General features: G+C 47.7%; 1 protein-coding gene, 1 non-coding gene and 1 pseudogene across 2 annotated transcripts; 2 read left to right on the top strand and 1 right to left on the bottom strand.

Annotated features, from left to right (window-relative positions):
• Positions 1-1,994: 1,994 nt before the first annotated feature.
• Positions 1,995-3,827, top strand: LOC101423136 (apoptosis-inducing factor 1, mitochondrial pseudogene; annotated as a pseudogene).
• A 518-nt stretch (positions 3,828-4,345) lies between these two features.
• LHFPL5 (LHFPL tetraspan subfamily member 5) lies at positions 4,346-22,954 on the bottom strand. The gene is made up of 4 exons (XM_012525069.3): positions 22,259-22,954; positions 15,278-15,514; positions 6,798-6,824; positions 4,346-6,461 (listed from the first exon to the last, which is right to left on the bottom strand). The coding sequence occupies exons 1-3, from the start codon at positions 22,668-22,670 to the stop codon at positions 6,814-6,816; spliced, it is 660 nt and encodes a 219-aa protein (XP_012380523.1). The 5' UTR covers positions 22,671-22,954; the 3' UTR covers positions 4,346-6,461; positions 6,798-6,813.
• LOC111764106 (U6 spliceosomal RNA) lies at positions 13,120-13,221 on the top strand. Its single transcript, XR_002796794.1, has one exon. It is a non-coding gene; the product is annotated as a U6 spliceosomal RNA (small nuclear RNA).
• Positions 22,955-23,092: the final 138 nt, after the last annotated feature.

The raw sequence follows: 23,092 nt of genomic DNA, 5'->3' as shown, positions 1-23,092 counted from the left end.
AAAATATTACATTCAAAAAATATGAAGTCCCCATGTACTCCTCACCCCCCTCACCCAACTACTCCCCCCATAGCAATATTCTCCGCCATCATCATGACACATTCATTGCATTTGGTGAATACATCTCTGAGCATCGCTGCACCTCATGGTCAATGGTCCACATCATAGCCCACACTCTCCCACGTTCCATCCAGTGGGCCATGGGAGGACCTACAATGTCCAGTAATTGTCCCTGCGGCACCACCCAGGACAACTCCAAGTCCCGAAAACGCCTCCACATCTCATCTCTTCCTCCCATTCCCCACATCCAGCAGCCACCATGGCCACTTTTTCCACACCAATGCCACATTTTCTTCGGTTACTAATCACAATAGTTCATGACTAGACTATCAGTAAGTCCACTCTAATCTATATTCTATTCCTCCATCCTGTGGACCTTGGATTGGTTGTGTCCATTTCACATCTATGTCAAGAGGGGGCTTAGATTCCACATGGATGCTGGATGCAATCCTCCTGCTTTCAGTTGTAGGCACTCTTGGCTCCCTGGTGTGGTGGTTGACCTTCTTCAACTCCATGTTAGCTGACTGGGGTAAGTCCAATAAACCAGAGTGTAGGAGCTGAAGTCTGTTGAGGCTCAGGGCCTGGCTATCATATGGTCAGTCCAGAGATTCAGATCCCCTGGGTATATCTTAAACCCCAGCACCAACTACAATTCTGGTAAAGTAACAGGAAAGGCTTGTGAAAAGAGATCACATCTGAGTCCAGCTCCATCACACAGAAATACCAACTCCAAAGAAGGGCCAACTGAACTGGCACTGAACTCCATCTGCCATGACCATAAAACCTGTGGGTCTCTGTAACCCTCAGAAGAACCAATACCTGGGGTTGTATCTACTTTTTGTGTCTCTGGGACTCTGCTCAGGTATACATAAGGGCAACCCCTCTGATAACCTCCCGGCTCTTTTTTAGAGACTCATAGCCATATAAAATCATTTGTCCTTTCCATTTCCCCCTTGATTTAGGTCAAAAAGCATTTTTAACTCCTGTTATTACATGTAGACAGAGATATTCTGCTGGTCCAAGTTGAACCTTTTATTCAAGGTCATTTTCTAGTTACATCATCAGCTGGTACTTGGTAGTGATTCCTCGGCACCAGGGAGGCTCATCCCCGGGAGTCATGTCCCACGCTAGGGGGATGTTCTAGTTTCTTTAGGTGTAAAGTCAGGTTATTGATTTGTGATCATTTTTTTTACCAAACATTTTTTTTGTAAAAATGTATTTATAGCTATAAATTTCCCTCTGAACTCTGCCTTCACTACATCCCATAAATTTTTTTATGTTGTGGTTTTGTTTTCATTCAACTCAAGATATTTCCTAATATCCCTTGTACTTTTTGTTGACCCACTAGTTTTTTTAACTATGTTATTTCCACGTATATGTAAATTTTTCCTTCTGTTAGTGATTTCTAGCTTTATCTCATTGTGGTCATTGAGAAGATATTTTTTTGAGAAGATACTTTACATGAGTTTAAAATTTTTTAGGTGGCAGACTTGGCCCAGTGGTTAGGGCATCCGTCTACCACATGAGAGGTCTGCAGTTCAAACCCCGGGCCTCCTTGACCCATGTGGAGCTGGCCCACGCACAGTGCTGATGCGCACAAGGAGTGCCCTGCCATGCAGGGGTGTCCCCCGCGTAGGGGAGCCCCATGCACAAGGAGTGCACTCCGTAAGGAGAGCCGCCCAGCGCAAAAGTGCAGCCTGCCCAGGAATGGTGCCACACACATGGAGAGCTGATACAACAAGATGACGCAACAAAAAGAAACACAGATTCCCGTGCCGCTGACAACAACAGAAGCGGACAAAGAAGACGCAGAAAATAGACACAGAAAACAGATAACTGGGGTAGGGAAGGGAGGGGAGATAAATAAATAAATAAATAATCTTTAAAAAAATAAAAAATAAAATTTTTTAATTTATTAAGATTTGAGGTAGTGGATGTATAGTGGGAAGCTGAGAAGGCAACTTGTTCTGGCAACAGCACTTCCTCTATAACTCCAGATGACAAGACAAATAGGTAGCTCTGATGCATCAGGGGGAAAAAAATCAGTCACTCTGTGCTAGTCCTTATGATGGACTTATCAACAATAGGAGCTGTTGCATATGCCTACAAGACCATAGAGGATGACCAAAAAAAGATGCAATGAAAGAATTTTAGGGTTATGGCTGTCACTAGAAGAGAAACAGAAAAGGGCCACATCGTTTGCTTCAGAAGGAGAGCCAGTTCCTCTTAGGGTACCAAGTCATGTTCCTTTCCTGCTATTTGGCAGAGGCACCGCTGCTTTTGCTGCAGCCAGATCACTCCGAGCTCAGGATCCTGGGGCCAGGGTACTGAATGTCTCTGAAGATCCTGAGTTGCCATACATGCAGCCTCCACAAAAGAACTGTGGTTTTCAGATGATCCAAATGTCACAAAGACACTGCAATTAAGGCAGTGGAATGGAAAGAGAAGCATGTATTTCCAGCCGCCTTCTTTCTCTGCTCAGGACCTGCTTAACATTGAGAATAGTGTTGTGGCTGTCCTCACTGGAAAGAAGGTGGTACAGCTGGATGTGAGAGGCAACACAGGGAAACTTCATGATGGCTCTCAAATAACCTATGAAAAGTGCTTGATTGCAACAGGAGGCACTCCAAGAAACTGTCTACCATGGATAGGGCTAGAGCAGAGAAGAGTGTAACAAGGCTTTTCAGAAAAATTAGAGACTTTAGAGCCTTGGAGATTTCACGGAAGTCAAGTTGATTACAATTATTGGTAGGCGCTTCCTTGGCAGCAAACTGGCCTGTACTCTTGGCAGAAAATTTCAAGCCTTGGGCTCAGAAGTGATTTAACTCTTCCCTAAGAAAGGAAGCATGGGAAAGATCCTCCCTGAATACCTCAGCAACTGGACCATGGAAAAAGTCCGATGAGAGGAGGTAAACACAATTCCCAATGCTGTTGTGCAATCCATTGGGGTCAGCAGGGGCAAGTTACTGATCAAGCTGAAAAGGTGACAGGAAGGTAGAAACTGGCCACACAGAGGCAGCTGTGGGCCTGGAGCCCAATGTCGAATTGGCCAAGACTGAGGGCATGGAAATAGGCTCAGATTTGGGTGGCTTCCAAGTTGCAAGTGTACTCCGGCATCTGGGTGACAGGAGGCGCTGCATGCTTCTACAATATAAAGTTGGGCAGGAGGTGGGTTGAGCACCGAGAGCGCCGTGATCATGCTGTGGTGAGTGGAAGACTGGCTGGAGAAAGTATGCCTGGAGTTGCTAAGCCAATTTGGCACCAGGCAGTGCTCTGGAGTGATTTGGGCCCTGATGTTGGCTATGAAGCTGTTGGTCTAGTAGACAGTAGTTTGCCCACAGTTGGTGTTTTTGCAAAAGCAATTGCACAAGACAACCCAGAATCTGCCACAGAGCAGGCAGGGATTGGTATCTGATCAAAGGTGGAGACAGAGTCTGAGGCCTCAGAAATCACTCCTCCTCCCAGGACACCTGCAGTCCCACAGGCCCCCGTTCAAGGGGAGGACTCCAGCGAAGGTGTCACCTTCCACTTCAGGGACAGGTAGTGGTGGGGCTCATGGTATGGAACATCTTTAACCAAGTGCAATAGCGAGGAAGATCATTAGGGACAGGAAGCCGCGTGAAGAACTCAAGGAAGTAGCCAAGCTGGTCAGCACCTGTGGAGCTGCACAGAGGGCTGGGAAGCCCGTCCCTGTCCCTGCCAGTGGGCAGGATGGGCAAAGCAGCATTTCTTATCCAGCAAACTTCTGTGTGTATGAATGTGAATGATCAAGTCCTTTGTGCATATTTTCAACCACGTAGATGAACTCTTAATGTTCACATCACAAAATAAAACCGAATTCTTCTAAACTAAAAAAAAAAAAAAAAGGATGATTTGTGGCCTAACATCTGGTCTATCCTGGAAAATGATCCATGCGCACTTGAAAAGACTGTGTATTCTGTTCTGGTTTGATGGAGTGTTCAACATATGCCCATTAGGCCTAGTTGGTTGATAGTGTTGTTCAAGTTCTGTATTTCCTTACTGATCTTCTCTCTAGCTATTCTATTAATTATTGAAAGTGTGGTATTTAAGTCTCCAACTATTACTATCTATTACTCCCTTCAATTTTGTCAATTTTGCTTCATATATTTTGGGACTCTCTTGTGAGGTGCATATATGTTTATAATCATATCTTCTTACTAGATCTCACCTTCTATCAATATTCAATATCCTTCTTTGTCTCATACTTTTTTCTTTTCTTTTTTACCTAAATGCTGTTTGTCTAATAATATAGTCATTCCCACTCTTTATTTTTTTTAAAGACTTATTTATTTATTTTTATTTCTCTCCCCTTCCCCCCCCTCCCAGTTGTCTGCTCTCTTTGTCCATTTGCTGTGTGTTCTTCTGTGACTGCTTCTATCCTTGTCAGCGGCACGGGAATCTGTGTTTCTTTTTGTTGCGTCATCTTGCTGCGTCAGCTCTCCGTGTGTGCGGCGCCATTCTTGGGCAGGCTGCTCTTTCTTTCGCGCTGGGCGGCTCTCCTTACGGGCGCACTCCTTGCGCGTGGGGCTCCCCTACGCGGGGGACACCCCTGCGTGGCAGGGCACTCCTTGCGTGCATCAGCACTGTGCATGGCCAGCTCCACACGGGTCAAGGAGGCCCGGGGCTTGAACCGCAGACCTCCCATGTGGTAGACGGACGCCCTATCCATTGGATCAAGTCTGCTTCCCTCTTTATTGTCTTTTAAGTTTCCAAAATGTGATTTAATGAGACCTTAAGGAACATGTCTTTAAAAATAAGCTCCTACAATAGTATCACTGAGCACCACCGCCTTCGAGAACTTACACCAAGCCTGGGGCTTTGCATGGGTAAGAGGGATTATCTCCATTTAAATTATGTTTATTTTTGCAAAATACCTTTCAATTCTTCACCACATGGATATATATTTTGTAAAAGTATTATAAATTAGCATTGTCTCCCACCCCATCCGCCCTTATTAGAGGGTCCTTCTCAACCTGAATGTGCCTATGAGTCCTCTAGGCATCTTGTTGAAATGCAGATTCTGGCTCAGCTGGTGAGGTGGGCTCTCAGATGCTGCGTTTCTAACCAGTCCTGGGGTGACGGGCTGCTGGAACAGGAGTCTCACTTTGGGTAGAGAAGTATTAGTGTATAGAGAGCACAGACATTTTCTCATGCTTTTGCCATGTCCATTATTAAAGCTTATAAAAGCCACAGACTCCACCAGACTGGTGTGCCATGAATTGCTAAACTAGACCCTGGTTATTGGACACATACGGTTGCTACGATGGATAATAGCCTTTTGCTTCTGTTGATAAATTCCCAAGAGTGGAATTACTGAATCACAGGGTAACTCCACCTCTGTGGTCATCTCTCCTCCCTCTCCTACCCCCGCCTCTTTTTGGCCCTACATTTTAAAGATCATGTGTTTTCAGCAAGGGACACTGAATACTATTTACACAGTCATGCTTAGAACTGGGTAGTACTGAGGTAAAGATGTGAGCATACACGGGAGAGGAGGTAGCTTAAGCAGGTGAGCTCCTGCTTCCCACACGGGAGGTCCTGGTTTTAGTTCCCAGCGCATACATTAACAACGAAGTTGGGAAGCGGACTTGGCCCAGTGGTTAGGGCGTCCGTCTACCACATGGGAGGTCCACGGTTCAAGCCCCGGGCCTCCTTGACCCATGTGGAGCTGGCCCATGTGCAGTGCTGATGCGTGCAAGGAGTGCCCTGCCACGCAGGGGTGTCCCCTGCGTAGGGGAGCCCCATGCGCAAGGAGTGCGCCCCGTAAGGAGAGCCGCCCAGCGCGAAAGAAAGTGCAGCCTGCCCAGGAATGGCGCCGCCCACACGGAGAGCTGACACAGCAAGATGACGCAACAGAAAGAGACACAGATTCCCGGTGCCGCTGATAAGGATAGAAGTGGTCACAGAAGAACACACAGCGAATGGACACAGAGAGCAGACAACTAGGGGGGGGAGGCGGGGGGAGGGAGGAGAGAGAAATTAAAAAAAAAAAACAATAACAAAATTAATATGCTGTACTTCTTTTTGAGGCAGACCTTAATACCAGTTAGTTTACTGTGTTATTCTTTTTGCCTCATCAATCGGGAAGCATAAAGCTAAATTTAATACTCAATACAGTAATTCTATTAGCCCAGCTTTCTGGAATATTTGTTTTCCTCTCTGTGACTTTTTCCTGTTTTATTAGGTTTCCTAGTATGTTTCTTACAAATCACTTAAAATTCTTTCTGAAAATAAGAACCCAAATTACAATAAGACTTTTAAAAAGTCTGTTCTCTGTTTGCAAAGCTCCACAAAGAGATGAACTTCGGGGGCTAGCGTAGCTCAGTGTTTGAGCGCCTGCTTCCTATGTACAAGGTCCCAGGTTCCATCTGCAGTATCTCCTGAAAGAAAAAAAAAGAAAAAAGGATGAATTTATGAGCCTAGCCACCTGCCTGTTTTAAATTACTTCCGCTCTCCTTGTTCTTTTTCCACTTCTCAAAACACAAGTAAATCTAAAAGCACCCACCCCCCTCCCCAGGGAAGGCATCAGATGCCAGCGCCTGCCTGGCGCCCCCACCTCCCCCTCACGCTCGGGGCTGCTCTCCCTCCTCTGCAGGGGCTGCGTGCTGCAGCGCTACAGCCCAGGCCCGGCGGTCTTTCCACCTGTGGAGTCAATAAAGAGGTAGAGAGCCTCAGGCCTTGGTCACGGCCCACCACCCTCCACTGGAGGTACTCACCCATCCTTCAGCGGCTTCAGACTTCCTCTGTAATGGGAAAGGGGAGAACAGGAAGTATTTTAACCAAGCCTTGTTTTTAGGATCATTTCCTGCACACCATTCTCTCCCAAACCAGATCAAATTCCTCTTTGAGGAAGCATGTACTTTTTGTTCGTAATGTGTATCAGCTTATGATTCTATATTCCATGATCGAGACCATACTGCAAACTACAATTTAGACTTCTTCACTCACTGCTGTCCTCCCAGTGCCTACTGGTGTCTGGCCGTGGCTGGGGCACCGTGGCTGTTATTGGTTGGGCAGAAGAATGATGTGAAAAGACCAAGGGCAAAGAGAACTGATGCTTATTGATGACTTATAATGTGCAGACATTGTGTTAGTATTTTATATTCATTATCTAATCCTCAGCCCACAGTCCATTTTTTTTATTGCACTAGCCACATAACGTAAAATTTACTCATCTAGGTTGTGCGACCATCACCACAATAAGGATTCCAGAACATTTTCATCACCCCAAAAGGAAAACCTGTATCCCTTAGCAGTCACTCTCAAGTCTCCCCTCCTCCCAGCCTCAGGCAGCCACTAATCTACTTTTTTTCTCTATGGATTTGCCTATTCTGGACATTTCATTTAAATGGAACCATATAATTAGTGGCCTCTTAGCACTATGTTTTCACGGGTCATCCGTTTGTAGCATGCATCAGAACTTCACTCCTTTTTATGGCTGAATAATATAGCATTGTATATTTATACCACATTTTGCTTGTTCACTTGTCAGCTATGTTGTATCCACCTTTTAGCTATTATGAATAATGCTGCTATGAACATTTGCATACAAGATTTTGTGCCAAATGTTCACAGCAGCATTATTCATAATAATGTGAACATATGTGTTTTAGTTTCTTAGGCTGCTCAAAGCAGATAACATGAAATGGATTTGGCTTAAACAATGGGAATTTATTCACTTGCAATTTTGAGACTAGGAAAATGTCCAAATCAAAGCATCAACAAGGCAATGCCTTCTTTTTGAAGACTGCCTCCAGCCATCCTTGACTCCTCTGCCACATGGCAAAGCTCATGGCAGTGTCTGCTGATCTCTCCCTTCTCTTCTGGGTTTCAGTGCCTTCAGCTTCTTGCTTCTGTGGCTCTCTATCGCTATCTCTAGCTCTATCTCTAATCTCTCCCTGTTCATTCTGTTTTTATAGGACTTCAGTAGGAGGATTAAGACCCATACTGAATGAGGTGGGCCACACCTTAACTGAAGTAGCCTGATCAAAAGGCCCTACTTAGAAATGGGTTTACACTCACAAGAATGGATTAGATTTAAGAACTTGTTTTTCTGGGGTATATACAGCCAGAGGAACCCAGGAAACCTGAACCCTCACAGACGTTGGCAGCCATCTTGCTCTAATATGTGAAAACAGACTTTGGGGAGGAAAGTAACTTATCCCTTATGGCCTGCTATCTGTAAGCTTCTACCCCAAATAAATACCCTTTATAAAAACCAACCCGTTTCTGGTATTTTGCATCAGCACACCTTTGGCTGACTAATACAGAGGGGAAACATATTATAAAGCGAGAGTGGTCAAAACCGCATGGTACTAGCATAAAGATAGACACATCAATTAGTGGAATAGAACTGAGAATCCAGAATAAATCCTCACCTATATGGTCAACTGGTTTTTGACAAATCTACCAAGTCCATGTTAATGGAACAATGCAGTCTTTTGAACAAATGGTGCTGGGAGAACTGGATATCTATAAGCAAAAGCATGAAAGAGGACCCCTATCTCACTTCCTATATAAAAATCAACTCAAAATGGATCAAAGACCTAAACAGAAAAGCCAGGACCATGAAACTACTAGAAGAAAATATAGGGAAACATCTTCGAGACCTTGTAGTAGGTGGTAAGTTTCTTGGACTTTAAGCCAAAGCATGCGCAATAAAAGAAAAAATAGATAAATGGGACCTCCTCGAAATTAACACTTTTGCACTCATAGGACTTTGTCAAAAGTGTGAAAAGGCAGCCCACTCAATGGGAGAAAATATTTGGAAGTCACATGTCAGATAAGGGTTTATAATAAGGATATATATAAAGATGTTATAACTCAACAATAAAAAGACAAACAACCCATTTGAAAAATGGGCAAAAGAAATGAGCAGACATCTGTCCAAAGAAGAAATACAAATGGCTACAAAACACATGAGAAAATGCTCAACGTCCCTAATGATTAGGGATATGCAAATCAAAACTACAATGCGATATCATTTCACACCTATCAGAATGGCCACTATTAAAAAGACAGTAAACTACAGGTGTTGGAGAAGATGTGGAGAGATAGGAACACTTATTCACTGTTGGTGGGAATGCAGAATGGTACAGCCACTGTGGAGGACTGTTTGGCAGTTCCTAAAGAAGTTGCATGTAGGATTGCCACATGACCCTATAATACCACTACTGGATATATTCCCAGAAGAACTGAGAGCAGTGACATGAAAAGACATCTGTACACACATGTTCACAGCAGCATTATTCACAAGTGCCAAAAGTTGGAAACAACCCAAGTGTCCATCAACCCATGAATGGATAAACAAACTGTGGTGTATTCACATGATGGAATATTATGCAGCTGTAAGAAGAAATGTAATAAAGCTTATGACAGCATGGATGAACCTGGAGGACATTATGTTGAATGGAGCAAGCCAAATACAAAAGGACAAATACTATATGATTGTGTTACTATGATCCAATTATATTGTGTAACATTGTATGATCACAAAAAAAAATTATATGTATCCAAAACATTTGAGAAATGTATGTTTTTATTCAAATTTGTTTTCTTTTTATTTTTTATTATAATTTATATTTTCAATTATTAAATGTACAAAATAAAATTTAAAAAAATTTAAAGCATCTTCTAAGATTAAAATGGAATGAGACTGGAAATCAAAAATAGATGGTAACAGGGAAAATTCGCAAATGTGTGGAGCCTAAGCAACACACTCCTAAACAATCAGTGAGTCAAAGAATAAATTTTAAGAGAAATTAGTGAATATATTAAGATAAATGAAAACAAGAACACAACTTACCAAAACATATGGGATATAGCAAAGGCAGTGCTGAGGGGGAAATTTATAGCCCTAAACATCTGTATTAAAAAAGAAGAAAGAGCTAAAATCAAATATCTAACTGAACAACTGGAGAAACTAGAAAAAGAACAGTAAACCAATCCCAAAGCAAGCAGAAGGAGAGAAATAATAGAAATAAACTGAGAACAAAAGAGAAAAATTTTAAAAACCAAAAGCTGTTTTTTTAGAAGATAAATAAAAATGACAAACCCTTAGCTAGACTAACAAAGGAAAAAAGAAGATGAAAATGAAAAAAATCAGAAATGAAAGGGGGGATGTTATGACTGACCCCACAGAAATAAAAATAATTATAAGAGGATATTCCAGGGTCCACAGGGTAGAGGAATAAAATATGGATTAGAGTGGACTTACTGGTATTCTACTATAGAGCTATTATGACTAGTAAGGGAAGAAACTGTAGCACTGATCCGGAGAAAGTGGCCACGGTAGTTGCTGAGGGCAGAAAGAGGGAAGTAGAGATGAGATGTGGGGGCATTTTTGAGACTTGGAGTTGTCCTAAATGATATTGCGGGGACAGATGCTGGACATTATATATCCTGCCATAACCCACTGAATGGACTGGGGGAGAATGTAAACTATAATCCATGAGGTGTAGCAGTGCTCCAAAATGTATTCACCAAATGCAATGAATGTGCCACAATAATGAAAGAGGTTGTTGATGTGGGAGGAGTGGGAGGTGGGGGGTGGGGTATGTGGGAACCGCTTATATTTTTTAATGTAATATTTTTTGTGATTTATGTATCTTTAAAAAAATAAATAAAATTTTTTTAAAAAGAGGATATTATGAGAAACTGTTTGCCAACAAACTTGACAACCTAGATGAAATGGACAAATTCCTAGAAATGCACAACCTATACTGATGCTACAAGAAATATAAGAACTTAACAAACCAATCACATTCAAAGAGATAGAATCAGTCATCAAAAATCTCCCAACATTAAAAGTCCAGGACTATATGGCTTAACAGGTGAATTCTACCAATCATTTTGAGAAGAATTAACTCCAATCCTACTTAAACTCTTCCAAAAAAAATGAAAAGGAGGGAAAATTGCCCAACACATTTTATGAAGCCAACATCACCCTAATACCAAAGCCAGATAAAGACACTACAAGATGGGAAGCGGATGTGGCTCAACTGATAGAGCATCCATCTACCACGTGGAGAGTCCAGGGTTCGATTCCCAGGGCCTCCTGACCCATGTGGTGAGCTGGCCCCTGTGCAGTGCTGATGTGCACAAGGAGTGCCGTGCCACATAGGGGTGCCCCACTCGCAAGGTGTGCACTCTGCAAGGAGAGCTGCCCACATGAAAAAAGCACAGCCTGCTCAGGAATGGCGCCGTGCACATGGAGAGATGATGCAACAAAAAAGACGCAGTTTCCCAGTGCCACCAGATAATGCAAATAGTGCAGAAGAACACATAGCAAATGGACACAGAGAACAGACAACGGCGGGGAAGGGGAGAGAAATAAATAAAATCTTTAAAAATATATATATATATAAATGGTGAAAATACATGTGAAAAAATGTTTACTATTACTAGCAATTAGGGAAATGCAAATCAAAGCTATAATGAGATATCATTTCACACCTATTAGAAGGGCCGCTATTAAAAAGTCAGAGAACTACAAGTATTGGAGAAGATGTGGAGAGATAGGAACATTTCTTTATTCACTGTTGGTGGCAGGGTAGAATGGTACAGCCACTGTGGAGGACTATTTGGCAGTTCCTAAAGAAATTAAATATAGATTTGCCACATGACGCGGTAATACCACTACTAGGTATATACTAAGAAGAACTAAGAGCAGTGACATGAACAGACATCTGCACACCAGTGTTCATAGTGACATTATTCATGATTGCCAAAAGATGGAAACATGCAGATGTCTGTCAGCTGATGAATGGATAAACTGGGCTGTATACACACATTGGAATATTATGCAGGACTGAGTCGTGAAGCATAGGACAATGTGGATGAACCTGGAGGGCAGTATGTCCTGTGAAGCAAGCCAGACTGAAGAGGACAAACACTATATGCTTGCCCTATTGTGAGCTAAATATATTATGTAGTCTCATGGAGTTAAAATCCAGAATATGGGTCACCTGAAAATAAAATTAGGTTAGAAAATGGAAAGCTGAGGGTTAACTTATGCAGAATTGGTAAAAAGGATGTGTGTTAATCTTTGGAACTGAACAGAAAAGGTGAGAGCACAACATAATGTTTGTAACGAGCAGTGCTATTACATGGGTATGACAGTGGTTGAAAGGGAAAGTCTAAGGTCATGAGTATTACTGAAAGGAAAACTAAAACTATAACATGGAACTGTGTAGCATATTAAAACCTCATGTGAAATATGAATATGGGTAATACTGCATATATAAAAGCCAACACATCTCTGGTACTTTGCGTCAGCACCCCTTTGGCAAACTAATACACTATTACTGGAGGTCTTTATAAGCAGAATGAAATTCAGACAGATAGGAAAGAAAGGAAGCCTGAACCCTGGCAGACGTCGGCAGCCATCTTGCTCCAACACGTGGCAACAGACTTTGGTGAGGGCAGTAACTTATGCTTTATGGCCTGGTAACTGTAAGTTTCTACCCAAAATATATACCCTTTATAAAAGCCAACAGATTTCTGGTATTTTGTATCAGCACCCCTTTGGCTGACTAATACATACGTCCTGCACTTCTTTTGTTAAATTTATTCCTAGGAATTTTGTTCTTTCTGATGCTACTGTAAATGGAATTGTTCTCTTAATTTGATTTTTGGATTCTTCATTGCTAGTCTATAATAGATTTTTGTATATTGATCTTGTATTCTGCAACCTTGCTGAACTCATCTATTAGCACTAACAGTTTTTTAATGGATTATTTAGGAATTTCCATTTACATGGTCATGTCATCTGCAAACAGAGATAGGTTTACTTCTTTTCCAAACTGAATTTCTTTATTTTTCTTCCCTAACTTCCCTGGCTATAATCTTCAGTACAATGTTCAATAGAAGTGACAGAAATGGACATTCTTATTTTGTTTCTCTGCACAATTTTTTGGAAATAGGTCTTTTTTTACAAATGAGGAAAATACCTTTCTCCCACCTGAATGGAAACAAGGCTCCGAAGAGAAAATTGAGGCTCAAAGAAGTTAAGCAACCTGTCCAAGATCACACATCCAGTTAACCCTGGAGCCAAAATTTAAATCCTGTTCTGGTACAGAGAAGATTAGCATGGCCCCTGCAAAGGATGACATGCAAATTCGTGAAGTGTTCCATATTTAAATAAATAAAAAATAAGTAAATGAATCAGTCAATCCTGCTGTGACTCCAAAGCCCCTCTGGTTCCCCCCCTCCTTCCTCCCTAAGGAGTGGATCAGCAGCTGCGTACTTACCCAAAGCTTCCTACGTGCTTTCATTGTCTCATTTTTGCCACACAACAATGGGAGGTAGGCAGAGTGCAAATTTGCCCTCCCCTTTTACAGGAAAGAACACTGAGGTCTAAAGAAGTCATCTGACTTGGAAGATATGGGATTCAAACAGCTTTCTTGACCTCCATTTTGTACTTTACGGAAGGAATAGGGACCTTTGTTGAGTAGCTAGCTGTTTTCTAAACTGTTCTGTGGGTGTTTCCTAAAAGGGAATGAACGAAAGGGACAAACAGACCCTGTACAATAGCGGGGGAGCTAAAGAATAGAGAGAAAAAAGATAAGTTGAGGACCAGGTGCATGGGATATGAAAGGAAAGGGACAAGGAAGAAGAGCAAAGCAAACTGACATTTTAATTAGTAAAGAAAATGTCAAAGGAACAAAGCCATATCTTATAAGAACAACTTCTAAGAGGATTTATGGGAATACAATTTCTCTTTAACTGAAAGAATCCCTTCTGAAAAAGAAAAAAGGCAAATGTGCAACATGAAACCACTTTGCGAATGTGTCCAGACAGACTTAAGGGTCGCCCTGTCTTGAGGCTGAGAAATAAACTAAATGCCTTCATCAAATACTGCTGAGTCCTCCTGGAAAAACCTGTCCCTGGAGAAAGCTCAGTTGATGCTCTTACTGCTGGAATCCCCAAATCCAAGCTTTCCTCCCAGGGTCGCTGTGAGGATGAAATAGAAATGGTCCCTATGAAAACAAAAAACCTCACATCACTCCTGTTCATGGAAAAGGGTCAGGAACCGTCGGTTCCGTTTTCCTTCCCTTCATGGAGCTCTCAAGGGCCAAGGCCCTAAGAGCTCCCCCGCCCAGGAGCTGCACAACTCTACGCTACTACATTGGAAAGAAGTCTCCCTCTACTCTCCTCCTTGGCCCAGCTCCTTCAGAAATTTGGTTTTCTTTTTTTTTGAGGTACCAGGGCCAGGGGTTGAACCCAGGACCTCTTATGTGGGAGTCTCTCACCCACAAAAAAAGGGTGAGATGTTTCAGATGACTTGCCTGAGAAGAGGCGGACTCTGACTGAGCCAGTGGAGACCCAAGCCTTTGCCAGCCCCTCTCTCCCCTCCGGGCCGCCAGTCCCTCATCTGGGAAGGCTTTGTTCACAGGGATAAGTTTGGGGCACCGTCTAGTCCAGGGGCAGATGTGAAGACAGCGGTGGGGAAGGGAGCGAGACATCTGCTGGGGGCCACCTGTGGGGAGTAGGATGTGGGAGTCGCAGGCTGTGGGACAGCCTTGCTCTCTGATCTTCAAGGCAGACAGGAGAAGAGCCCAGTAAAAGACAGGAGCAGAAAGCACCCTAGGGAGACGGCAGGTCGGTGGGAAGCAGGCAGGGAGAAGGCTTCTTAGAGGGCCAGCCTGGGCCTCGGGGGCCAGTTCAGGTGACCTTTATGGCTGGCAGATAGGGCGACGGGGAATTGAAGCAGGAAGGGCGCACTGAGAACCCGAAGGCCGCCTTAACCAAGGGGCTGTTTCCAGCCACCTGCGCCCCGGACGCTGTCACCTCTGTTGTACCCTCCTGGTTGTTCTCAGCGTTACCCTGCCTTCCTCCTCCTTCCCCCACAGCCCGTCCTCGCTCTGCTCCCCAGTTCCTCACTCCACCTAGGAAACTCCCAAGTTCACTTCAAGGCCAGCCTCAACGCCTCCTTCTAGGGGAGACCTTGCTTGGCTCCCTGTCGCACTCTTTCCCTTGTAGCCTGGGAGCGCAGGGCGCAGCGCCCGGCTCACCACGGCCTCGTGGGTGCGGCCTCGTGGGTGCTCATGGCAACCCTCTGCCGGCCTTGGGCTGGGGACGCCAGGGCTGCGCCTCCTCCCCGAGCCAGGGGCCCCGGCCTCGCCGGCTGGCTGGGAGCACCCCCCACCCCTGGGAGCCCCGTCGGGTGTCGGGGCGGGGGCCGGGGGCAGGTTACCGTTTCCGTCGGCCTTGTAGTCGTCGGGGAGGAGCTTGTCCTGCCGGTAGCCCAGCACGAAGGCCAGGAAGGAGAGGATGAGGGCGTCGCCGATGCTGAGGATGGCCAGCATGAAGGCCCAGCGGATGGTGCAGTGGCCCAGGGTGTACTTCCCCGTCTGCTCCCCGCACATGCGCCGCACCTCGCTGGAGTCCCACCCGTCTGGGTAGACCAGGCAGCCGATCATCAGGCCCGTGGCTGAGGGGCACGCGGGGACAGGCGCGTCAGCGGGGTGCACCCAGCCCGCTTCCCCCAGCCCTGCCATCCGGACAGCTCCCTTCTCCTGGTGTTAATAGCGCCGAGGGGCACGGGGGGGCAGCTCGACCAGGCTTCTCCTAGAGCCCCGGGGAGAACACGGGGGCTCCAAGGTGACGGGTGCCTGGGGCCCAGCAGCCAGGGCAGAGGCAGAGAGCTGAGCTCCTCCGCCCAGGGAGGAGTCCCCCATCGCACGGGTGCTCCTAGCAGACCCCCAGGTGCTCGCCTCACCTCAAGCCTGCAGACCTCAAAGCCCCCCAAAACCTGGTCCCAGCCCGGGGAACCCGTCGCTCCTAAGACACACATTTGTTGACGTTTCTGAAATTGGGATGTGCCTTGCACTTGGTGCAACAAGGAGACCAGGAAGGTGCAAGGAGAAGGTATCCGGCCAGAGTTTGAGTGGCGCTGCTTTTCCTCTACACAGAACAGAAAATAAAGGTATTTCGGATTCAGTGAACACCGGAGGCTTTCCAGCCCCATCTTCCGCTGCTTCCGTCATGAACCTTGCACTCAGGCAAACAGTGTCCTCCTCACCCTTACCCAGCAAGGCACAGAGCAGCTGCCTGCGCTTTCCTGAATGTAAGAATCTCCTGCGACATTTGTTTAAAATGCGGATTCCCACTCATCTCCCCTGGGAATTTAGTTTCCGAGGATCTGGACTGCAGCTCAGGAATCTGTTTTTCAGCAAGCACTCTTCCCAGTGAGTCTCTCCATAGAAAGGCTGGGAAGCAGTAGACCAGATTTCCTGGATTCCAAGCCCAGCTCCCCATGAACTCGCCACGTGGCTCAGAGCAAGCTACTCAGAACTGTGCCGGCACACACTGTGCCCGCTTCCTAAATGGTAGCCGCCATCGTCCCACCTCCGTGCCTTCACGGACTTGGTCTCTACAACTAAACGCTCAGCTCTGCAACCTCTCCCACTTCTCCCACTGAACCACCTCTTAGCTTCACTAGGTTGAAGCACAGACAGGCAACATAACCCCAGGATGTGGCAGGCGTGACCTAAAGTGCAATCGCCTGGAGGCAGGATTGCCCCTTATCTGTGTCACCTTCTCTTCCCTCACCCTCCTCCCACAGGCCCAGAGGCTCTTTAGTCCCAAGGCTGTGTCCCACCCAGAGAAGCCTCTCACAGGACCCAGTTACCTGCCCTGGGCCCTCCTTGTTCTTGCAAGGAAGGTCAGTAGATGAAACAAATGCACAGAAAAGCATAAAGATCAGGGAAGCGGATGTGGCTCAAGTGATAGGTCTCCTGCCTACCACATGGGAGATCCCTGGTTTGATTCCCAGTGCCTCCTAAAGAAAACAGGGAGCTGGCACAACGGGCAGGTGCAATGAGCTCATGCAACAAGGTGATGCAACAAGAGATATGAGGAAAACATAATGAGAGACACATAATGAGAGAAAATGTAATGAGAGCAAAGCATGGAGCAGAGGTGGCTCAAGTGAATAGGCACCTCCCTCCCACACAGGAGGTCCTGGGTTCGGTTCCCCGTGCTTCTTAAAGAAAAAAAAAAAGATGAACAGACACAGCAAGTAGAAACAATGAGTGGGTGGGGAGAAATAAATAAAATAAATCTTAAAAATAAATAAAAGCATAAATCAGGGTCCCACCTCACCACCTAAATGTATCAACTCTCCTTTGCTTTTTTATAGAAGTTTATTTATATAGTTACTTTATAGATCAGAAAATATTGCATGTATCACTTTTCTCTTTTGACCCTGACAAAAGTTCTGAGACTTGTAAAATATCCCCATTTTACAGATTAGAAAACTGGGGACTCAGAGAAACAGAACGCCTTGCCCAGTCACCAGGCTTGGGAAAGGCAAGACTTAATAAACTCTTTTCCTGACTCCAAAGTCCAATATCTCCATCCCCAGGCTGTGACATCTCTCCAAAGGGCTTTGAGTATTGAGTGGTGACACTTTAAACTTAGTGACAACCTGAAAAGTGTTTCAGGATTTACCTAAGGTGGGGAGGGGGACCCTTCCCAGAGCTCGTGGGTAAAACCTCTATAGCCAGACTTACCCACTCGGTTTGAGACCAGCCCCCAGCACCTGGCATGGCCCCAGGGAAAGGGGGCACCCACAAACGCTCCCTGCATAGGTGGAGGTGAAGTGCGCCTTACTTCAGTGTTTATTTGAAGAAGGAAAGGACTTTGTTTCCCTAATACTAGGTAGATCTTACCTTACAACTTTACTTTCGCAGGTTTCCTGTAGATATCTTTTATGCACAGTGAGTATCTATTGTAACCCACCAAGAAATAGATGGAAACAGAATTTAGCAGTAATATTAAGTTTACCATAAAGGTAAATATTTATCTTACGTATATGTATATCCATTCATAAGTTGATGGAGATTCACAGATTTAATGTTTACTTTGTTAACTATTTGGGAGCAACCAGAACATTCATGGAAAGGCGCCACTTTTAATATTTGGATGATTTATAGCTTTGCTGAGACAAATAATGAAATTCTGTTTGCTGGAAGACAATGTATGGAAGCAGGTCTCTTAGATAATAAGTGAGCATTCACTAATCAATTTGGATTTTAATTCTCTATTTGCCCTCACCTCAACAATAATGTCTACTTTTACTTTGTGACATTTAATAAAGATGAGTCTTTGCAATTAAGGCAACAAAAAAACAACAACAAAAGCAGGTGAGAGGAGAGTGGGGTATGAAAAGTAATGGCCAGTGTGCAATTTTTTTTTCTTTTTTTTTTAGGTACCAGGTGCCGGGGATTGAACCTGGGACCTTGGATGGGAAGCCGGCGCTCAACCACTGAGCCACACTGGCTCCCCTGAATTGGTTTTCTCGTTTGTTTTGCTTGTTGTTTTGTTTTTGTTTTTTTTTTAGGAGGCACGGGGAATCGAACCCAAAACCTACCATGTGGGAAGCTGGGGTTCAACAGCTCGGGCCACATCTGCTCCCACCATGTGCAATCCTTGGTAGAGATGATGACAGGATGTTAAGACAGGGATGTCTAACGCTCTGATTATTTGTTTGTTTATTAAGCTATGCTGTAATGCTCCTTGGAGACTTGCAAACCCTCAGTAAAATTCTCCACACACTCGTATTGGTGATGTTTGGGAAAAAGCAAAGACAGGGGCTATGGTTTATTTTCAGGATGTCAGAGGATAGAAAAAACACATGAGCGAGTAGAGAGGAAAGTGCCCATCTGGATTTTCCATTCTCCGCTGTCCCTCCCTTTGGCCCCTTCCCCTTCCTCAGTATCTCCCTACCAGGGCCTCTGACTCAGAAACAGGTTGTCCTGGAAGTGCCACAGCCCCTTGTGGGTGCCCCACGGTTCCATCTAGCCCCCTTGGGGGAAGGGGTCCCGGGGCTCTAAGGAAAGGCTTGCACAGCGTTCTCAGACAACTTAGCCTTCCTGACGTCCATTCTCTCTTCTGTAAAATAGAGAGTGTGCCTGCCTCGAGGAGGGCTTTGAGGAGCGTGTGTGACCATGGACAGCAAGTGCGGACTGCGGTGTCTGGCTCATGGCAAGTGGCCTGCTCCTTTTAGTTGCTATTTTCGGCCTGGCAGTATTGAAATCAAATGGAAGCGACCTCACTGGAGGTGGAGGTCCTTAGAGCCGCTCACAATACTCCAGGTACATAGCAGGCTGGCACTTTTGTGCCTTCCCACCATCTCTTGAGATTAGGCAAGGCCACGAGCCTTCCTTTGGCCAGTACCATGGGAGCAGAAGTGCGTGTGCCCTTCCTGGCCCGAGCGTGGCTGCTGGCCTGAGACTTCGGCGCTCTCTCTCCCTGCGCAGTGCCGACAGCCAGGCGGTCGCGCTCCATCAGCCTGGCTCCCGGGCGGAAACAGAGCAGAGCCCCAGCTGGCCCACAGGAGCAAGAAATCAACAGTTTTTTACACCCACTTACACCCATTCTGACCGGTAAAGTAGCTTTTCACGTTTTCCACATTGAGCGGGCACATCTCCTGTGCCAGGCAACGCACGAGGGGTTTCCTGTGTTCTGCCATGCCACCCTCAGGAGGACCCGGGAGGTATGTAGCCACATTCCACGATGAGTTAACCAAGCTCAGATTAGACAAGGAGCCTGCCCCCCCCCCCCCCCCCCCCCGCTCCTACGGGCTGGGACCGCATTCAGCCGACACCTGGCATCAGAAGCTCAGTGTCAAGCTGAGCCCCACACGGCCCCCCTCGCCCGTCCTCTGTCCCTTTCCCCTCCCTTGCTTGGTCCCAAGCTTCTTGGCAAAGTTGATCTAACTGGGTTTAGGCGCCTTCGGAGAGCTGCATCTCCCAGCTGCCGGCTGTGGACACCCATCATCAGCTCCCCTTCCCAGCACCACAGAGTGGCACATGACACCGCCTTCACCCTCTCCCCATATCAGTGTTTCACGGAATGGCACCCCGCCACCCCTGCTCTCAGCGTCTCCAGCTCTGTGACCCAGATGGCGCCTGTCTCAGGTGCCCCGTCGGCCCCTCCTCCGCAGGCCTTGGGGCCACCTGCTCAGCCGCGCACCTGTGGCGGGTGGGGAGGGCAAGGCGGGGGAATGGGGTGGGCTGGGGACTCCCAGCCTGGTCCTGCACCCACACCCATACCCCCGCTCCCCTGCCCTACCTCCCCCCCCACCCAACAGGCCCGCAGGCCACACTCCCTTCACCCTCACTGCAAGAGGCTCCTGGCTGCCCTGCCCCCTCCAGCCTTCCCCCTGGTCCCCATCAAGTTCAAATTCCTCAGCCCGACAGACAGGGAATGTGGGTCCTGGCTCTCAGGACCTCACCGCTCCAGCCACCAAGGCCTGCCCCAGCCCCCACAGCGAAGCAACTGAGCAAAGCCCCTTCAGACAATCCGCTGAGCCCCGCACAGACACGCTGAATCACACTCTCCAGGGGCACTTCTTTTTAAAGCTCCGCTGGGCTTACAAGCCACCGGGTTAGTGATGCCCTAGATCATCCCATCCAGAGAGTCACAGCTTAGATCAACTCAGGAATGAAACAATCCCTAACCCACAAGAGCGTGTCGTTAATGGTGGAACCCAGGCACCATGAAGCCTCCTTGGGAAGTACATTTTTGTAGAGAATGAGAGAAGATGGTTGTGTCTTCAGCACCCCATAACCCTTGCGTGGAAGAGCAGCTGGCAAGAGTGCCAGGGCCCATTCTACCCTTCTTTGGCACAAGACCACTCACTCTCCCTTCCCCCTTCTCCCTAGGCATGGCCACCCGCCACCTTTCTCCCCACTGCCCACTCCAAGACTTGCCTCAGCCCTGCCCCACTCTCTTCCTCATCATACAGAAAGCATGCAGAGGAGAGGAAGGAAGGCAGAAGGGCAGCCCTGAAGCCATGTGAGTGACATGGGTGCAAGATTAGGACTCAGAGGCTCTGTCCCTCACCACGTGTGCTAAGAGAAGGTACCACCCACTCTGAGCCTCAGGAGCCTTTTCTGAAAAACAGGAGAGACGCTCACCTTGCTGGGTTGTAGTAAGGCTCCTCCAGATGAGCTATGTGAATGTACTTTGTCAATTGCTATGCCTAAATGTGTGACCCACTGAAAATGTCCCCAGAACACATCTAGTTTCCTGGGACCTGCTGCCCTAATTCTCCTTGGTTCTCAGTTGCCAACTGATCCTCTAGCATCTTGGCCAAGCTCATCTTCTCCCTCAGCACCAGTTTCCTCATCCATATTTGTGGGAGGGGGAAGAGTTGTAGCTCTCTGGGGTCCCCTGCAGTTCTGTGTGTTTGTTGTCTGGGATTCTGATTCCTGTTTCTCACTTTAACCAGTGATGCTAAGATGATTGCCCTGTAGCCCCCTGCTGCAGCCCTGCTCCTGGGCACCTCCCCAGCATGGACAGGCTACATGTGGTCCTTGGGATGAGAAGAGGCCAAGGGAGCAAGGACCTCAGGACAAGGTTTTAGGCCATCTCTTCCTGGGCTCCGGAGGAAAGCAGGAGCAGCTGGTCCAAGAACCCAGAGGCTGTCCTGGGCCAAGAGCAGGAAAGCGGGGCCAGGAAAGGCCTTGCCTCTGGGCCTGCCCTGCATCCCCAGCCCCGTCACAAAATATCACTGCTATTTGCTGCCTCAAGTACGGAATCCTGTAATCAGGGAACAAAGACCTTCACTCCACAAGGACAAAGAGGACTTTCAACAGGTTTCCACGGGCGAGGCCACACCCAGGGTAATAGTAGCCATCCGAAGTCAGCGGCTGACCGGCTGACCGCAGAACCCTGCCTGAAAGCAGTTTGGGGTACGGGGGAGGAAGGGAAGGTAGAGCTCTGGGGACCCTTAAAAGAGAAAGAGCAAAAGCTCAGAAGTGGGACCTGGGAACACAGACTCTGCTGGCCTGGCTTTGCTCTTTTTCCCAGGTTGGGTCCCGTTCTCCCGGGCATTCAAGGGCAGCAGCCTCCTTCCTGCTCCCTCCCAGGCCAGCAACAACCTCTCATGCTTGTCTGGGAGTCAGGACCCCAGATTCCTTCCACCACCTAGCCTTGTCCTCCTGGGCAAGTCACCTCCCCTCGGCAGGATGAGGGCTAGCATTTCCATCTCTCAGTTCCTTTCCGGCTCAGCCATTCTAAGATACTCTGCTCCTCTGAGGCTTCTGCGGGGCACCGGGAGGACAGCTGAGCACGGGACCCAGCGCCTCCACAGAGGGCGGGATGGCACAGCCCAGCTGTGGCCCCGCAACGGGTCCTTGCCTGCCCTCCCACCGCCTCTGCTCACCCGCCGCCAGCTGCATCCAAGCACAGATCTTGTAGACGGTGGCTGTATTGCAGACAAAGAACAGGCTGAAACAGACGACGGAGCCGATGATGAGAAACATGCCCAAGGCCACGAAGAACATGGCGGTCTTGAAGGCTCTGGAGGGAATGGAGGAGAAGTCGAGCGGGCCGCCCTTGCAGATGAGCTCGGAGGACAGCACGTTGCCCACGCAGTAGGAGAAGAGGCCGAAGTAGCCCGCCTGCGGGGTGCTGACGCTGTCGCCGATCCAGTAGGGCTGGATGAAGAGGGCCATGACCAGCACGGAGAAGCAGATGGTCAGCGTGCCCCACATGGCGCCCACGGCGCGCGAGTTCCGCACGTAGTTGGTGTGGTAGATCCTGGCCGCCTCCTGGGCGGGCAGCAGCTTCACCATGGCGAGGCCGGCGGGCCCGGGCCGGGCGCCGCCAGCCGGGGGCTTTGCGGGGGGAGTGGGTCTCTGCGCGGCGGGTTTAGGGACGAGGGCGAGGGCAGGGCACAAGGCGAGGGTCCCTGCGAGGCCGGGAGAAGCGGCTTGGGAGGACCAGGGAGGACGCCTTGGCCTCCTCAGGGGCGGCTCGCCCAGAGGCCCGAGGCCGCCCTGGCTCGCCGTCCCCGGTTTCCGGCCTCCTCAGGCCCGCCGGGGAGCTCCGCCCCTTCCCCTCCCCGGAGAGCCCCGTTTCAGCACCACGGCTAGCGCCCGGGGCTGCGCGCGCGGCGGGCTGAGCCTCCCTCCGCGCAGGCCCCGCCCCGGGGCACCCGGACCCCGCTTCCCCTTCCAGAGCCGAGAGGCCGGGCTGCCGCGGGCTCCTGCGTCCC

The sequence above is a fragment of the Dasypus novemcinctus genome, chromosome 11 (genome assembly GCF_030445035.2).
Source record: "Dasypus novemcinctus isolate mDasNov1 chromosome 11, mDasNov1.1.hap2, whole genome shotgun sequence".
NCBI lineage: Eukaryota > Metazoa > Chordata > Mammalia > Cingulata > Dasypodidae > Dasypus > Dasypus novemcinctus.
This window is presented reverse-complemented; position numbering and strand designations above follow the sequence as displayed.

Excerpts from the sequence above, each read along its gene's own strand:
- LHFPL5 (XM_012525069.3), bottom strand. The coding sequence starts at position 22,670 with ATGGTGAAGCTGCTGCCCGCCCAGGAGGCGGCCAGGATCTACCACACC. Across the intron at positions 15,515-22,258 it reads TTGGATGCAGCTGGCGGCGG|CCACGGGCCTGATGATCGGC; the intron begins GTGAGCAGAGGC and ends CGTGCCCCTCAG.